Source organism: Phocoena phocoena, chromosome 7 (assembly GCF_963924675.1).
Source record: "Phocoena phocoena chromosome 7, mPhoPho1.1, whole genome shotgun sequence".
Lineage (NCBI taxonomy): Eukaryota > Metazoa > Chordata > Mammalia > Artiodactyla > Phocoenidae > Phocoena > Phocoena phocoena.
In genome coordinates, this window is record NC_089225.1 from 84,791,514 (window position 1) to 84,809,497 (window position 17,984).

Genomic DNA, 17,984 nt, shown 5'->3' on the forward strand with positions numbered 1-17,984 from the left:
CACTATGAAATTGAGGAAGTAGAAAGGAAACAAAGAAGGAGGGAGGTTGCTGTCCGGTGTCTAGTCCTGCAGAGGCTAGGGTTTGCCTGAGCCTCCAGAGAACGGTTTTTTGTTTGTTTGTTTGTTTTGTTGTTGTTGTTTTGCGGTACGCGGGCCTCTCACGGTTGTGGCCTCTCCCGTTGCGGAGCACAGGCTCCGGACGCGCAGGCTCAGCGGCCATGGCTCACGGGCCCAGCCGCTCTGTGGCGTGTGGGATCCTCCCGGACCGGGGCACGAACCCGTGTCCCCTGCATCGGCAGGCGGACTCTCAACCACTGCGCCACCTGGGAAGCCCCAGAGAACAGTTTTAACAGCAGTGAAGGTGCAAGCCAGATTGTCATCAGCCCAAAAGAGAGGATAGCAAATGACAGAAGGAGACAACAGAGGTGATTCTTTTTTAAAGTCTGGTGAAAAGGGGGAAAGAGAGACAGGAGGCAACAGCTTGAGGGCTGCTGGACAGTAACAATTCACAAAGGTCCTTTAATTGCTCCCAAGAGAAGAGAATGAGGAACAGAGTCTTCTGGGCCTCAGCAGGAGCGTGTGTGTCTATCCCTGTGTGTGTCTACCCAACACGGGCAGTGGGAGCCCGACCTGCACAACAGCAGGGATACATCAAGCCTTAGACACCCCTTGATTCAGGGCCGTGCCCTGGCAGAAATGCTTCCCAGGTGGGTATGTGGGATAATAGCTAGCTGGATTAATCTGGTGACACCCTCATTTAGAGGAGGGTAGAACGTACTGACGTCATCGTGCTGCTGATTTTATAGAGAACCAAGACTTATTTCCCCACTGACAAGAATTTGTGGCACTCAGCAGCTGTTAAAAAACAAAGACTCCCTCCACCCCCTTCTCCAGACTTCTCTAGACTCACATCTGTCTTCCCAGCTGTGAGCTGCTGAATTCCAGGGTGCAAAACCGAGGGAGACAAGTGGGAGGGGCATAAAATAATGATTACATGCTGCTTCAGTATAAATCTTGGTTTATTGTGTATTCCTGGGCACATGCCGTCAAATTCAAGTGTGTGCCTCTCCCTCTCCCTTTCAATCTCTGTCTGTAAACCTTGATGGTATTAAGCGTATGTTTTAATAAATATTTTGTTTGCTGCATTCCCATTAATATTCATAGGGAATGGAGCACTTTGGGTTTTGTGATTTCTAGTAAACATCGATGGTGTTACTAGTTTGTACTGAGCATTCAGTATGCTCCATCAAAATGGCAGCTCTAATTAGGTTCCTTGAGTTAGCTAATGGATTTTGAGAAAGATAGCTTAGAAAGCTCTTACAGCTGTCCAAGATATTCCTGCCATGGCAGAAAGACAAAAGGCCCCTGGAAGCTACAGACTTCAGAGCTTTAGAAATGCAGCTGACAGTTAAAAAGATAAATTACATTCATATTTTTTCCAGTGAACGTCCTAATACTGGATTAATGTTATTCCTGTAGTGAGCATCCATTAAGAAGCTCATTTTATTATAAGGATGCATTTTGACCATTAGCTCTTTTCTCTGGCTCCTCCTCTCTCCCCACTCTCCTTTTTCTCCCTCCAATTCCCCAGATATGTTGGATACAGTATGAAAAAGCTTCTTTGAAGAAGAGGAAATAATTTCCCTCTTTTGGTAGGTTATAAATTTAGAAGCTCTCTTAGATATACAGTAAGCATTCAGTTTAAGAAATGTCAAGGTAAGTAATACATAAAGAAATAATGTAGTGATTCAATTTAAGCCTTGTGGCTTATATTTTATGTAGAACTTAGGGTGGGGGGAAGCTTATAGGTAGTGGGCTTGTTTACACTTGGATAAAAGATGATTTTGTTATAGGATAGGAATATCTCGAAAACAATGTGATACTTCTGTCTTTCATCTTAATGTGGGATCGCAAAATAATGCAATGCCACTCACTGCGTTCTTCATTTTTCATTCCTAAGAACGAGTTTCTTTAACAAAGGATGAACTAATGACATCTGAATGACTATACTTAATCTATCTGCAAATAGGGAGAAAAAAATAGTTCTTAGTGGAATGGGGAGTAATAAAGTTCACGACAAACAGCAGAATTCAGGAAACACAGTAACCCACAGGCTTCTTTGAGCTGGATATGTGAGTACTCATTAATTCTATCACCGTGCTCCACATAACGTTTTGCTCTCAGTTTGTCCACTTAGAAAACTCATACCTGTTACTTTTTAATCTGAAAGATTACATCTCTCTAGGTACCTGGTAAATCCTTTAGGGGAATGTTTCCTGGGTCATTAACTCTCTACCATCCAGTTTCTGTGCTCCCCATTTGAGTCTTTGTAGTGCCTCTGTTTTTCTCGGTCCTGCCTGCCTTTTGGCCTTTTTTCTGCTCATTAGTACCTTACCCAAACAAGGGGCCAGGCAAGGGAAAGAATGTGAATCAAGTCAATTAATTGGGGGATGGTTTGCAGCTCTGGGAAAACACTTGTTGGGAAAGAAACTAAAGTTGTTGGCTTAAATAAGAGTTTTCAAAATCATCCCTAGTATCTTATTTTTCATGCTCTTCCAAACCTCCTATCTCTGTGGATAATTGAGAGCCGACTGAAATGCTGTTGCTAATAAAGCTTTTGGAACTAGGGAAGAAATAAAAAAGAGTGTTAATGTAACATGTAGATTACAGATCAGACAGCTGCTTTGCCTCGGCATGACATAAATAAAGAGGAGAAACTTTGGTGTAAGAAGTGCCAAAAAACCCCAAAATACTTCTTCCCCACGCATGACTTCGCCATGATGAATAAAAAGGCGTAATTGACATCATGTTTATTGATAAAACCAGCAACTGTCAGGCTGTTGAGAGGCTACTGCAAGCTGGAAGACTGCATGTTTTTTATTCATTTTCACTGTGGGTTATTTATAGGGTTCAACTGTCAGCAGCAGCTTACTGCCTAATTTTCCCTCTTCTTTGATGGCCCACGGACTCATTCACTTTTCATTCACTTTCAAGAAGACGGCTACAAATTGCTCCAGGGCAGATATTCAGGCAGTACTGTTACCTCACCTGAATGGAGCAATGGCTGTTTATTAACTGAGATTCTGTGACTACTCTCCCTTAAACTGCCAGTGAAAATAAAAGTCATTGTCAACCCCTAAGGGGTTGGTTTCATTTCTTTGTTTTGTTTTTTTAACTTTTCGCCCTCTGATTTGGCAGCCAGTACCCTGTTTCTAATGGAAATTTATCACTCTATTAACGATGGGTCATGCTTCAGCACCAGGTAATGTTACTGGTTAACCAGGAGCTCTAGTTATAGAAAACGTTCAGTTTTCAAATTGAAAGCCTCAATGTCGCGTTGCCTTGAACTAAAGTGGTCCTCAAGGTACAGTATTCAACAGGTGTGGAAACAGAAAGAGAAGGTGTGACTTTTGCCAGTAGTGTGGTCAGTCATTTAGTTTGAATTGTACACATATGCAAGAAATCAGTGAATATAGTGCAAGAAAGGCGCATGGAGGTCAACTGGTTCATTTCATAGGTTATGTTATGTGGAAACAGAAAGTAAAGGTCTTCTATCCTGATATAAAGAATGACTCTGAAGATGCTGCTACCCTATGTGAAATCGGTCCAGGATTCTACTTCATCTTCCCTTTTGGGAAGATTGGCACATGGAGCTGTTCAAGCCCTACTGGCTTTATTTCCCAGGATTCTTCCAACCGCTTCCCACACTTCTGCCATGCCTAACCGTGTGCCCTTTTATGTTGCCACCACTTGGCATGTGATGTTCCTTCCACTGGCATGCCCAGCAACCCCTCCTTGCTCTCCTTTTCTCCTTGAGGCCTTTCCCAGCCTCCCCAAGCAGAACGAATCACCCTCTCCTCTGAGCTACTGCAGGACTTCATTATACCTCATGACACTTCTTCATAATAATTGCCACATTGCCCTGTAATCGTTTATTTATATTTCTATCTCCCTCTATAAGACTGAAATCCCTGAGGGCTGGGTTCTGGGTCTTAATCACCTTTACATCACCAGGGCCAGGGACATGGCAATATTTAAAAATAAATAAAAGCTTAAATAAATGTACACATCTGAAAACAGAAGGCTACTGGAAAACTTTTATAAGAGCAGTTGATGATCTAAGTTTAATATCAGCTTATTACTATCTAGTCTATTCTAAAAAGAAAGTCACCATTCTCTTAGAAAAGATTTGTAGGAATCTGAACACCTTTTAAAAACAACTGAAGCAGTCCATAGGAGATTATAGTATAAGCTGTCTCTATCCTGTAAATCCCTGATGTCAGAAGGTCAGCATGAGGTTACAGGGTCACCAGAGCTCACTTTACACCCAGGGAGATGCGGGCTGTGGATATTCTTGGATTCGACACCCTTTGGGACCTAGTATATAACATATAGTATATGTTAGATTTTTATGTGGCTTTTTGGAGTTGGATTGGATAATTATTATAACCCTATTTAAAATTGCAGAAGAGCTCAGCATTTGTGCATATAGGTGTAGAAGGAACAAAAGGAATTAAGGTAGAATCAAAACATGTTCTTAATAAATTCTTGGACTGAATTATGCTAATCACATCAGAACACGGCATATAGAATTCTGTGTTTTTGAGATAATATGATTTAACACCATATATGTGATAATTAAAGTCTGGCCCATGTATCCCTTCTGGGTGTTTGGACAGTTTATTGTATATCCCTTTAATGGGTACAAAGGTAAGAACTAGTTTTTGTATCATATGTATTTAGAAGGCTTTGACTCCTAACATTTAGTATTGAGCTCCTAAATCAAAATCTTTAGCTTCTTTCAATTGAAAAACATGTTCTTTTTTTGAATATTTTTTCTCTTTCTCACTTTTATTATTTTCCCAACCTCCTCCTTTGGAAGGGGAAAAAAAGTCTTGTTATGGGAGGAAAAATTTACTGTTTTAATTTACTGATGTTTGATTAGCACAGAATACCATAGCTTATCCTGACTGATATAATCCTCTAAATTGAAAAAACACCATCCATGCACTAACTCATTTAGAATCTCCTTACTTTTCCCTCACATTGTGTAGTCAGTTAGGCCTTATTTCCTTATTGTGTAGAAGGAAAGGTCTAGGTGTCCAGCTGTTGGGAATCAGCAGTCTTTGATGGCCTTCCGTGATCCCTTGGGAGGAGACAGAGCTTCTGTGTTTCCTCTGAGGAAGAGGGAATTTCATGGAGGCCTAGGAAATTCCCAAGGTTTTATGGCCTGCAGCCCACACAGGCTTATTTTTCCCAGAATTAACCCTGAAAGTTTAATCCACATCTAAATGTCAGATATGTATTCCAAAATTCAAGCTGTGTTTGATTTAAGCCTAGAAGATAATAATTTTATCTCACAAGTCCTGCAACTGTTGGTGAGAACTTCTTTGAGAAGGTGTGTGTGTGAGATATCATTAATTTGTGCGTGATATTATTAAAATGCTACACGTTTCATAGGTTTCTTCCATTTACCGTTTTATCCCTATTTTGCTAATTTTATTTTAGACCGTAACACTCTTTGAGAAAACTTGTAACGTTCCAAGTGGAATCATGTCTTAAGGTTAAGTTTCTAAAGCCATTACGTAAAACAAAAGTTGTGTACAGTCAGAATTAACCTTGAAAAACACTTTAGGAGAATGCCATACTGGACCTACCTATCATCTCTCACTAAACCCACCCAACACTCATTCTTCTAGCACAGCATCAGCTGGCTATTCCCTTGGTTGAGCACCAGCTAAAGTAGTTGGCTTGCATTTCAGTGGCCATGTTGTACAAGTAATGCATAGCTTGAAACACGGGGATCATGTTCGGTACAGTGTAAAGCCTGTATTATGAGAGGGCCTTAGGAACTGACACCAACTGAGGGAAGCCAACTCAGCTCATGTCCAGGGGCCTATGCTTATTACATGGAATAGCCAGTGGGAACACTGTCCCTACTTAAATTGCTGTTTTCCCCCAAGCCCCCATTTTTGTCTAAGCTCAAATACTGAAGCATCACTTAAATGCAGTTGTGATGCAATGTCACTGTGCTTCAGCCGTGTAAGAACAGCTGTGACTACGTGAATTATAACGGTTCGTCATCTTTAACAGAAGACAAAGTGAATGCCCAGTTTCAAATTGGTCCAAATCTGTTTTTCTTTGCATCTACGTATGCTTGTTAAAAAAGATGTAGAGTAGAAATGAAGGGCAATTTTGCCGCCGTCCAGTGTGAACTTTTCAACTATATTTTAAAATCTTCCTGAAGAAACAAAAATTACCATATGAAACACTTGATAAATTCCTTCGGTGACCCCACATACTTTGTATTGTTAATAAAATTGGTGAACTGTCTCAAGACAATATGTATCGTATGCTTATACATAATTGGAATGTGCCCAGTATTTGTGTAAATTACTAAAGGCTCAAAAACTGTGTTGGAGGAAATATATTAGAATACTATTCAAATAGGTATCTTATGACTGATGGCAAAACCAGCTTCTGAAATTTGAACACAGCCAGGAGGTCACTGCACAGTATCAGAATAATGCAATTATGTGTTACAGGCTTATAATGGTGAGTTGAAGGCGTGAATAATAACTCACGTGTTGTTGAATTGTGAATAACACTGTCAGTGTCACTTCTAAGAAATTTCCACCTTCTCTAGAAACGGAGGTAGAGAAGCAGAGTGTTCTGATTAGAGAGCGGCCTCGAGTTGTCTCAAGTGATAAAGAGCAAAGGTAGAGCAGAGCCTTTCATCAGAAGAGGAGATGACATTGATCTGGTGAGATTCTCCATCGCAGCAATCAGTCACATGGGAGAAAGCTGCCCTTCATGCATCAATGAGATTACTTTCAGTGGTAAATGGTGGCCGTGGTTCATGGTATGAGTGGAAATGCTTGCCATTAGGCAATCAAAAGTGTCAGCGGAAGGTGCCCCCCGCCCCCTGCCCACCCTGCTAAGGCTTGATTCATTGGGGTCAAAGTCCAGTCCAGGGTTAAGATTTCCAGGACAAATCTTCAAGCTATAAGAGTCAGAGGGTCAGTTGACTGAGCTAGGAATGGAAATACCAAGATAAGGATCTCAAAGGGAACAGATGCTTAAAGCAGGAAAGATGTGGAGAAAGGCAAATGGTCAGACTCAGGTTGCCATGGCAAAGTCAGGAGCCCAGGTAAGCCAAGTCACGTTGTCAGGTTGTTGCGTCTGGGTCAAAATGCCACTGGCAGTGTCAGGATGGTTGAGGGAAGGACCGTGTTCGGGATTACAGGCCGAGCTTTGTAGGGTTCGTTCTTCTTTATAACTCTAACTTGCATGTCACCCTCTCTGGACCAGTTTTTTAGCTTTCCCACAGGATCTTGACATTGGAGGAATTTTGTTGAACTCTTCGAAATTTATACAAATACATGCTTTTCAAAGTAACGTATTAGCACAGAACATAGTTTTTTCCCTCAGATTCTGCCACCAGTTTTTCATGTGACATTAAATTGTCTCTTAAGATGTCTAAGTATTGTTTCTTCACCTACTAATAAGAAGTATAATGCCAGAGATAGTTGACAAAAGTAGTTCTAGAAATAAAGGGAGATTCTAAATGTGAAAAATTTGTCTGTTATTATATTATTCACCCTTTTTCTAAACTCATACTCTTAATATAGGAATTAATAGGCAATCATAGTAAGCAAAGGGTTCTTAATTTAGAGTGTTTTAATCAACAAAAGAACTGAAATCTAATAGAAGTTAAAGGTCCATATGAAGAAAGGCGTATTCTTGTTATCTGGGGAAACTTTTAATCAAAAATAATTGAAAAAGGGGGTCACCATCATAGTGGTGATGAATTGGGAAAGAAATTAGAAAAATTCCCAAATGTTGTTCACGGGTAGTCAGTTCTGTGTTCCAAAATTTCACTGGACTAAACCACGAAAAATCTTATTTGTCAATATACCTTTGAAAAACTAGATGCTCTTTTTACAAAATTAGGAGCAGGGAGAAGATAAAGAATTTATATAATCATAATTTTCGCTGAATATTTACACTGGATAATTTTCAGAGCTTTCCAGTATGAAAATATCATTTGAAGAATTTTATAGAGTTAAGCCCCATTAAAAGCCATTGTTTATTACTAAATCTCATTTAGCATATGTGGGCACACTATATAAATGTATTTGCATTATGGAATTTAAATCTGAAGAATGAAAGTGTAAGTGCTATTGGACTATAGTTGCTGTAAATCTTCAAAATGCTTTTGAATTAATGATCCGGAGTACACTTATAAGAATCTCTAAATTTTCTTATTTGACAGAAATCTTCATCACCAACAGAAAATAAGTAATAGCTGTGTCCGACTGTCTTCAGCTGAATATTCTCTTCCAGAACTTAGTTTGGAGTTTGAAGTATAATTAGTAAGAGAAGATTGCATATAGACAGTTAGATTTTATTATATTCATGTTATCAAGAGTGTGAATGCCACAGAATCCCGCGTACTTTGAGAGCTCTGTTCCCACTTTGAAAAAAATATGCCCTGTTTTCTAAGGCAGAACGGTGGTACTGCTAAATTTGTAGTTTAAAGCTAGGATGATTTCTTAGGTCCTTAAATGCAGAAAGATAAGACAAACAACCCTTCCCATCAGGGGGAGACAAACAGGGAAAGAATAGCATATTGGCATTCTTAAAGGGTGCAAGAGTGTTTTTCTTCACTCCCTATCTTTCAAAAGGAGGAAACCTTTTTTGAGAAAACTTTTAAAATTCCACCCTTTTGTAAATATAGAAAGACGAACACCATGTTTACATAATTAAAATATTCTGTGGTAAGCATCAAAATAACATTTGTACAGTAACATCATAAAAAAATTGAATAATCTATCAAACTCAAAGCAGTCCCTATTCTACTGATTATCGTTGACACGCATACATCTAATTTCAACCGTTTTGTTCAGTGAGTTTGTAAGGATTATCTCACCCAGGTAGAAATATTCCTGTTAAGGTTCCATTCTATAAAGACTGTTCTTAACTGCGTCATCAGATCTGGACCCCAGGCTGGTATCTACTCACCGGTGGCAAACACCTCTCCTTGACAACGAAGAGCTACATGACTTGAGGCTATCTGAAAATGACACAGCTCTTTGGAATTAACTGTGTACAATTTATTCATAGTTAGGGTACATTATTTACATGCATGCCCACTTAGACATACACGCAAAGTCATGGCAGGTGAATTCACAAGTCGGACAATGGTTTGCTGGCAGTGACTAGCTCCCTCTAGTTCAGCCAGTGGTGAGCCTTACCAGCAGCAGCCTGGCTGCCTCTCCATCCTGGTCCTAATCCAGAGTTTCTTTCTCTTTCATGTGGGTTCTTTGTCATAGGTTGAATCTCCTTTGCACCCCATTCAGTTTTATGCCGGTTTCCCACATGAGCTTATTAGAGATGTAATATTCATTACCCAGAAATCTCTGTCTGCAATTGCTCCAGCATCATTCTTTAATGAATACAGACTTCATTGCATGTCTTTCTGTTACTTTAGCTCCTTCAATTTCTATTTTTATTACAAAGGTCTGTGCAAATAAAAGAATATCAAAAGGTATGGCTATAAATGCTAAATTCCCTCTGTCTTGAAATGCCTGTGCACTGCTGCTACAAAATGCCACTGCATTTTAATGCATTTCTCACAAGGCAGCAAGGTATGGTCAAAATAACACTGGCTTTGGAGTCACACGTCTCCTGGTCCGCCACTCCCCAACTGGGCTACTTATCTGAGCCTCAGTGTGCCCATTTGTGAAATGTTAATAACAATGTCATCCTCAAAAATTGGGGGATTAAATGAGATGAAGTATGTAAAGCATAAATATTATACGTAAGGCGTCATAGGAGCTTAATAAATGTGAGTTTCTTTTCTCCAGCCTGTTGTAGTAATGGGAGGAGACTATGGCATGCACAAATGAACACTCATTTTAAAATGTATTTCAATTGAGGTAATTATGAACTAGGAAGAATAAGGTTAGATTCCAAAGGAGCAGATAATGCCTTACTGTGATGTGTATTGCATTTGGGGATATATTACTATAGGTGACGATGAGGAAAATGACATGGTTTCTGAATTTCATTGCAACTTGAAACTCTTTCCAGCTTTAAAGTGTTAAAAGCCTATTTAACTGTACATCTGCCTTTAAAGGCGTAGGCAGTATAGTTGACAAGAAATCACTGCAATATAAATCTGTTTTGTTACACCGCTTGAATTAATTTAAAATAAAATTTCAGCACACTGAAAGTGCAGGAGTGGCGTTGATCACCCACATATGGATACAGCTATGATAGGAACTTTTTTGGTAAGAATGGCTAACCTTTACCTTATCCAGTGAACAAATAATACAGTAAGGCTAATTTTCTAACTAGCAACTTGGAGATGGGATTATTGATACTTTACCAGATTTTATATGATTGCAAGAGTATGTGAGTTACATCATAAGCTAATGTTGCTTCTGAAACTATCAGGCAAAATTCTTAGAAGCTCTACTACTAAGTTCCATAAAGCCAGGAGAATGGAACCATTAACATGTAAATAGAGGGAGGAAAAACAGGAGTCCTCAGAAAGTAACTCCTCAAGGCTGGCCTTAACTTCCATTCTGGTCCAGTATGTTGTTAGAAGACCTAGTCTTTAAGATATAAACGAGATGAAGGAGGAGATGCAGGTTGAAAGGTAGTAAGCAGTGGTGGAAAGAGCCTTCTTTGAAGTTAGACCTTGTACATCTATTAGCCATGACCCTCAGCTTCCTCATGTCTATGGAGCAAAACAGTAAAAGCTACCTTTAAGTATTCTGTGATTCTGAAGTATTTACAACACCCGTTACACAGCAATTATGTAACTCAACTCAAGTTCCAGCTCCTATAGATTGGTAGTAGCTTTCTGAAGTTCTGGGTTAAGAAGGATCCTAAGGCCATGTCTAGGATTATGGGGAAGGAATGCCGTAAGTGATTAGTGATGTCTGCTCTGAGCAGAAAGTGGAGTAACTAAAAGTCTGTATCAATATATTGTCTGTATAAATGTTCCATAAATTATGAGCATTATGCTTATTGCTGCTTTATGACAAAGGCATTTTTATGTTCCTCTTCAAATTTCTACCTCTTCAACACAAAATGGAATCAGTTAACTGCTTTGGTTACAATAGCTGTGTTGTTTTTTGTTTTATTATTTTTTTAAATATTTATTGATTTGATGGTAAACCTGTGTGTGTTATCTGCACAGAAGGGCTGAGAGATGAAATCAGAATTTTCTATTCCTAATTGTATTATATAAACCAACTACCTGGGAAAAAATCTGATACAGTTACTAGAAGTAGAGTGAGGGTTAGAGAGAGAGAAAAAAAAAAAGAGAATGTTGCGATGTAATCCTGGCTTATCATGAAAGGTTTGCATGGTGCCCCATAACTTCTTTAAAATATTCACACAAGGGAGAATGTTTTGCACTTAGATGGTCCGTGAATTTCTAGACTTTCTTCCTGTTTTTCTCTGAGGTCAGATTTCTTCTCTGGGTAAATAGTCATGTTCCTGTCAGCCATAGGGGATTTTCTGAATCGTAAACAGCTGATTTTGTATTCTTGCCCCATTCCTTCTATCTGAGAACTGAAATCTGATCAAACCCGTATTTTTAAATTTATTTATTTATTGGCATATGGAAGAATAGTTTACGGTCTGAGTATGATTATTTTTTCCCACAAATGTAGGAAAATTGTGGGCATTTTTAAGACAGTCCCTTATCAGTTTCTTTCTTTTTCCTTTATTACTGATGACTTCATTCTGCTTGAATTCAGTGCTTCGGTTTCTTTGGGTAAACTAATAGATTATGTATGCTGTGTTTGCACCACGTTGATTGAACTCATCTGGTGAGTTTAAGCGCGGCTCATACATGCATGTAATGGGCAGAAGCCTGCACAGTGGATGCAGGCCCATAGTTAGCTCAGAACACTCAAGAGTGAGGGAAGCTGTTCAGAATTGAGCTGTGCTGTCTCTCCTGCCTTCCGTTGTTCAGAAAAGCATATCAGACGTTCCACTTCTTTCTTACCTTTATCTTCTCCAAGTTCTCGAGGAAAACTTTTGTTCAAAAAAAAAAAAGTATAGTCAGGAAAGAGAGTTAGAACTACTTTGCACGTTTTAAAAATACATATTGAAGAAAAATCAAGGTATGTGATCCCTAAGAACTTGTCTTTTCTTAAACAAAGGCATAAGCTGCTTGGTGTCCATAGAGCAGGTAGGAAGCCAAGAACTCTGTGCTAACTTTGTACAGAGGTTGTTGAGACACGTGGTCCTGCTTTCAATTAACTTACAATCTAGTTTGGGAAGAACGTTTTCCTTCCAAAAAATGTTTACTCACCCTTTTCTTTTATAGTTTAAGTATAATTTTTAAATGTTTTAACAAAATAGTAGATGACTTCTTTCTATTGCTTTCAGATATCTCATTCTATCAGATATCTCATTTAAACTTAAAGCTCAACTGTAATACTTGGGGATGTTTTTGGCATGTAGAGGTCTTCACCGTGGGACCCCTACCTACTTTTCTCAGTCTCACCTGTCTCTCTTCCCTGTTTCCTCCCATATTCCCTGTATATACTCTAGCAGTGATTCTCACATACCCATGAAATATGAGTATCATTATGATTAATTGTTACAAATTGAGTTAAAGTACCAACATTTGCAAGTGATATATTTCATCATTTATTAGAGTAAGTTCAGAATATCCCTAAAGTACCAGCACTCCCTTTTTATTATAATTTGCTTCCCAAATGAGAGAAGGAAGGGAACATTCATCACCCAATATGGGTACGAGGCAGGACAGAAGAAGCCGAGGACCACTGCTTGCCCAACTGACCTCCTTGCATCCCCCCAAAGCAGGGTGCTTTCTCATTTCTGTCCTTTGCATTGCCCTTCCCTCCACCTGGAATTTCCTCACCTCACTTGTCCAGTTACTGAGCACCTGTGCATCCTTCAAGACTCAGCTAAAGTGTCACCTCCTCTGTAGAGCCTTCTGTGGTCTCCTTCCTTGGCCCTGCTCTCACCCTGTTAAATCTTAAGCAGTGTGAGTCCCCAGAGGCCCTGTGCACACCTACAGCACTGGTCACCATGGATTGTCGTCCTCTGTATCCCTTTCAGCCCCCCACCTCCCAGACTGTGTGCTTTTTGTGAACGAGTTCTGTTTGTTTTAAGATCCCCAGGTCTTAACATAAGGTCTGACACAATGGGGCACCCAGTTATGCCTCAGATGAACCAAACAAGTTGATCAGCTGTAGAGGCCTGCCTAGCATCCTCCCCTTGCTTCCTAGCCCTGACTGTATCATGTGATGTTGGTACTGTTGGTACTGATGGTGACAGATCCAAGTTAAAAGGGAGCCACTGGCTGACTAGTGTGGGGTTGACTGGATAAGTCACTGGAGAAGCTGTAATTCCTGAGAGGAAGAAGTAGCTAAGTAGAGAGAGGAAAAGCTTGGACAACTAACCAAGATGGTATGTTCTATGACCAGCTCTTTAGTTTTCTTTTTACTTCACATGGCTTCCACCTTCTTCTCTTCCTCTATGTCCTGCCCACACCCATATAATGACATGTACTCCAGCCCCACTCCAAAAATTCACACATGTCATTAAAACGAACAGTGGCACCTGCCAACTCTGCATCACCTCCAACCTTCAGGTCAAGTAACTGGTCTCAAGTTGGCACCACTTATTTCAGAAAATGAGTTACTACATTAAAATTTAACCAAACTCTGTACATATGATTATAAGAAAAAGGTGATGGCTCTTTTAATTGCTCTAAAGATCAGGACCTTATCTTAAGTTCTCACTCAAAAGGCATTTATTAATCCCAAGTTAGATGTTTTGACCCTTGGAGCTAAACATATGCACATAAAGACTGGTTTTTATTTATTTTTATTACCAGGGATTTCACAGTTCTCCTAGCATGTCTGTATGATATTACTGCATCTTCCAAATTTGGATGTCAGCTGCTTTGATAAAAAAAAAAAAAAAATCAAAAAGCGAGTTTCCAGGATGATGTACATTGTGTGACTGTCTGATTATGTCCTCTGATTATGTCCTGCAGTGGCCGTTCCATTAGCGGAAGCACTGACCGCATCCAGAAGTTGCGGAAGGAGTATTATCAGGCTCGGAGGGAAGCTTTCGCTTTATGTGAGGACAGTGAAGGAAGAGCAAGACCTGACTATGACCTTCACTGGGTAAGTCCATGCCTGATTGCAATCACTGAATTCATCTTTACTGATGTAGTTAAGAGCAGAAGAACATAGCCAAGAATGCGCTGTACATATCAAGCTATACTTAGGTTACTTCAGTTTCATAGATGTGAACATTACCTAAACCACAGCCATTTTCTCCCACAGAAGTTGTTTCTATAAATCAAACCACCCTAATGCACAGTAGTTCATTTTAATTGCTCTCGTATTTACTCCCTGTTGGACTTGTATGCCAGCTTGTTGGGATGGAGCAGATGTTAGCTATTTTAAAGAACACAAGCAATCTTGGCCATCATCTACTGAGCCTTAATCCTTGCCCTCCATCTCTTGAGTCTCAGACATCTGGTCAAGCATTAACAGACCATGCAACATAAGCCATCTCTCCTTTGGAAAATGATATTAGAAATAAATTTCAGAAGGGTCCGCAAGATATCAATTCAAAGATATCAACTGTTTGTGTATTGCCTCTGAACAATACATTTTGCTGATCTTACCAGTACACTAAGATCATTTTATTTTGAGATAAGGGCAGTTTTTTCTTAGAGGGTTCTCTTTGCCAAATCCTTCAACATTTGGGAAGAGAAAAGAATATTGTGACCTCTAAAGAGATATTTTCTGGGTTTTTTTCAAAATAGCATGATTCATTCTCTTGCCTTTTTCAAGAAGGCAAGGTTCTCACTCATCCTCTTTGATGATTACTGCCTCTTCTCCTACAGTTTTTAGTGCTGTTTTGAGAACCCCATAAGGAACTATCTTATCCCTGGTGGCCACACCAGCTCTTTCGAAGGACCGATGTATTAAAGGAAAGTTTCCTTTCTTGATTTTCACACTCATATTTGTGTTCACGAGGTCACAGGAGGGAGAGTAGAGTCCAGCCACTGAGCTGATTCCCTCTAGTCTTCACTTGGATACTGTGGTTTCTCATGCATGAAACCTAGTACTTTTACACAGGGGCTCCAAACTCAGTTTCAGCATCCACCACTGTTGCACAGGGCGACTGAAATTTCTTAGCCCCATAGACTCTGCCTTATATGGCAGAGTTTAAAAACACTAATCAGAAATACACAGTAAGGATTAGCGATCTCCAACCAAATGGCCTCAGCCTCTCCCACAGATAAGCATCCCGTGACTACACATCCGAACAAACAGCTATTTACTGGCTTTATTACAGATGTTAGGATTAAGCAGAGGGGCATTTACAGTGATGGGGCAACTGGTCACTTAGACTCTCAGTAACAGAAGAGAAAGATGTTCACAGAGTAACAATCTACAACAATTCATTTCAAGCTTAAATCAGATTGACTTATTGACTTTGATGAAAGACTCTATACAGGAGGCTCTGCTCCCTGAACCCAATGGACAATAAAATAAAGGGAAGTTGTTCCCACCATGTCCAGTGCATTGAAAAATCTTCCTTCTCAAAACCAGTGTGAATTCCTATGAGCAAAATAAGATAAGTAATTTTAGATAAAGTAGTCCCTGTTGTTTGGACCATACTTTATATGATCTCCTTACATCAAGCTGAAAGGATGAAAATGCTTTACACTCATGAGATTTAAAGTTTCCTCTTACCTTCATCAAACCTGAGCTAGATAACCACACACTTGTGTCCTCCCTATCTTGATGATTCTGTTTCTGTGCTGAGCAAATGTGTAACCAGACAAACAATCTAGTGAGTAAAAGAGTCTCTCTATTTTCATTTGTGTTTCCCATGCTCGGGTGTGTTGAGCTTTGCCAAAAGTGACTGATTTTACATTTCCCAGACAGCTGGGGACTCCAGCTTCCCAAAGGGATGCTTGGGAAGTGCACTGTCATAAAAGATGACTGTTCATTGTGATTGGCTGTGATACTCCAAACCAGGGATTAGAATCTCAGCATCCTTTCCCGTCCTCTCCACAAGCCAAGGAAAAACACTAGTATCTTTTGTCCACCGTAGACCTGAGAGATCACCCCGTTGTCTTGCTACTTTTGGAGAGATCTAGGAAAGCAAGTTTAGAAAGTTACCATTTCATTCCTGCCAGTCAGCCAGACACAACAAGGCAGCTTTTATGAGACTGTGGTTCCTAGATTGGCTGGTCTTCAGGATCACCGAGGGTGCCTGTTAAAAACGGTTAGACAGTCCATGAAGGGGAGGGATGGGACCCAAGAGAGGGCTCCCAGGTGCTTCTCCAGGTGGTCATCAAGCTTTCTGACTCACAAGTCTAAAAGTAGGGCATTGATTCCAATTGCTTCAGTAAACACTGAAGTAGTTCTACTTATCTAACAAGATCAGTACATGGACCAGCATCATCAAAAAATACTGTCATGGACTCAGAATCCCCCAAGCTCCCAGTACCTCAGACTGAGAGGCCTGACAAATATCCCCTCGAGTCACACTATACTGGGGAACTTCCGATCTATCGAGAAGGAAATTAGGGAAATAAGTTACCTAATAACTACTTTCTTAAAAGGCCAAAAAGAATGAAAGTATGCTCACAAAAGTCTTCAAAGCCAAAATTATTAAAACAATCACAGAGGGCTTCCCTGCTGGCGCAGTGGTTGAGAGTCCGCCTGCCGGTGCAGGGGACACGGGTTCGTGCCCCGGTCGGGGAAGATCCCACATGCCGCGGAGCAGCTGGGCCCGTGAGCCATGGCCGCTGAGCCTGCACGTCCGGAGCCTGTGCTCCGCAACGGGAGAGGCCACAACAGTGAGAGGCCCGCGTACCGAAAAAAAAAAAAAAATCACAGAAAGAGTATTAGGATCTATGAATCACTGAAAAGATTATTAGGTTCTGTTCATAGTTTTCTGGTGGTTTTATTGTTTGTTTATTTTATTTTTCACATCTCTGAAATTAGGATGCCGTTTACAGTCACTTTTAGCCAGGTGTCATGATACAGTCGTCATTTTCTGCACAAGAAATGTATAATGAAATTTGCAGGCTGCATATTAGAAACTTGGAAGACAATCCTAGAGAAATTTTGGAGTATGCTTTTAGGAAAAGCTGCTCCTTATTAATATTTTTTGGAATGTATTTTTATCACTCTTTTTTTCTTTGACCCCCCTCAGACTTTCTGCATCTTCCCAGGCCATCTTGTGGGTAGTTTTCTGCCTATGTTACACCTGCCCAGTGGCCCAGAGCCAAAGATTTCTCTTACTGCTCTCTTGGGTTCTCCCTTGCTCTCATACCTTTCTCTCTTTTCCTTCTCTTTTTTCTGTGTCTCCTATTCAATTTTAACCAATATTTGCTCAGCCTTAGCATAAGCGCAGTACTGGTAACAATAATATATCATCTCTATGTCGGAGGAACTCACAGTCTAGCCAGGAATACAGACGTCTAAGCCAAAACCAAAAAAAAAGGACATTAATATATGTGAGAAATGCTGTAGTGTAGAGTAGTATTATCTGCTAAATAGGTGCACTTAATTCTGTTGGAAGCAGGGTGTGCATGAGGGGTGCTGGGAAAGCGATAGAGAACATTTGGGAGTTGCCTCAGTCACATATTTTGTTCTTTTTCTCTCAAATATGGTGGTTTTTCTTTTCCCAAAGGAGCTCCTGATTTATTCACTTCATTTGTGTTGAAATAAATGAATACACACAGATTGCAAGGTTTGTAAATATAGACATGAGACCTTAAAATTCTTTTCAGCAAGTCTGTTTGGTAGCTGTTTTCCCATCTAGGCTCTGAAAAGCTGTAAAGAACAAGTGGAGGGAATTTCAATGGCTCCAAGAGATGCCTGGTGAGTTTTTATAGGCCCAATTAAGAGAGCAAGATACGCTAGCTGTGAAGTGTTCAGATTTGC

The 17,984-nt window shown here is 40.1% G+C and overlaps 1 protein-coding gene across 4 annotated transcripts in view; it reads left to right on the forward strand.

Moving 5' to 3' along the window:
* Positions 1-17,984, forward strand: part of PARD3B (par-3 family cell polarity regulator beta) — a 1,043,826-nt gene that overhangs the window by 893,471 nt on the left and 132,371 nt on the right. For all 4 annotated transcript variants that reach the window (XM_065880246.1, XM_065880249.1, XM_065880248.1 and 1 more), the window contains one exon: positions 14,057-14,189. In XM_065880246.1, coding sequence (XP_065736318.1) covers positions 14,057-14,189 — 133 coding nt within the window. The remainder of the gene's footprint in view (positions 1-14,056; positions 14,190-17,984) is intronic.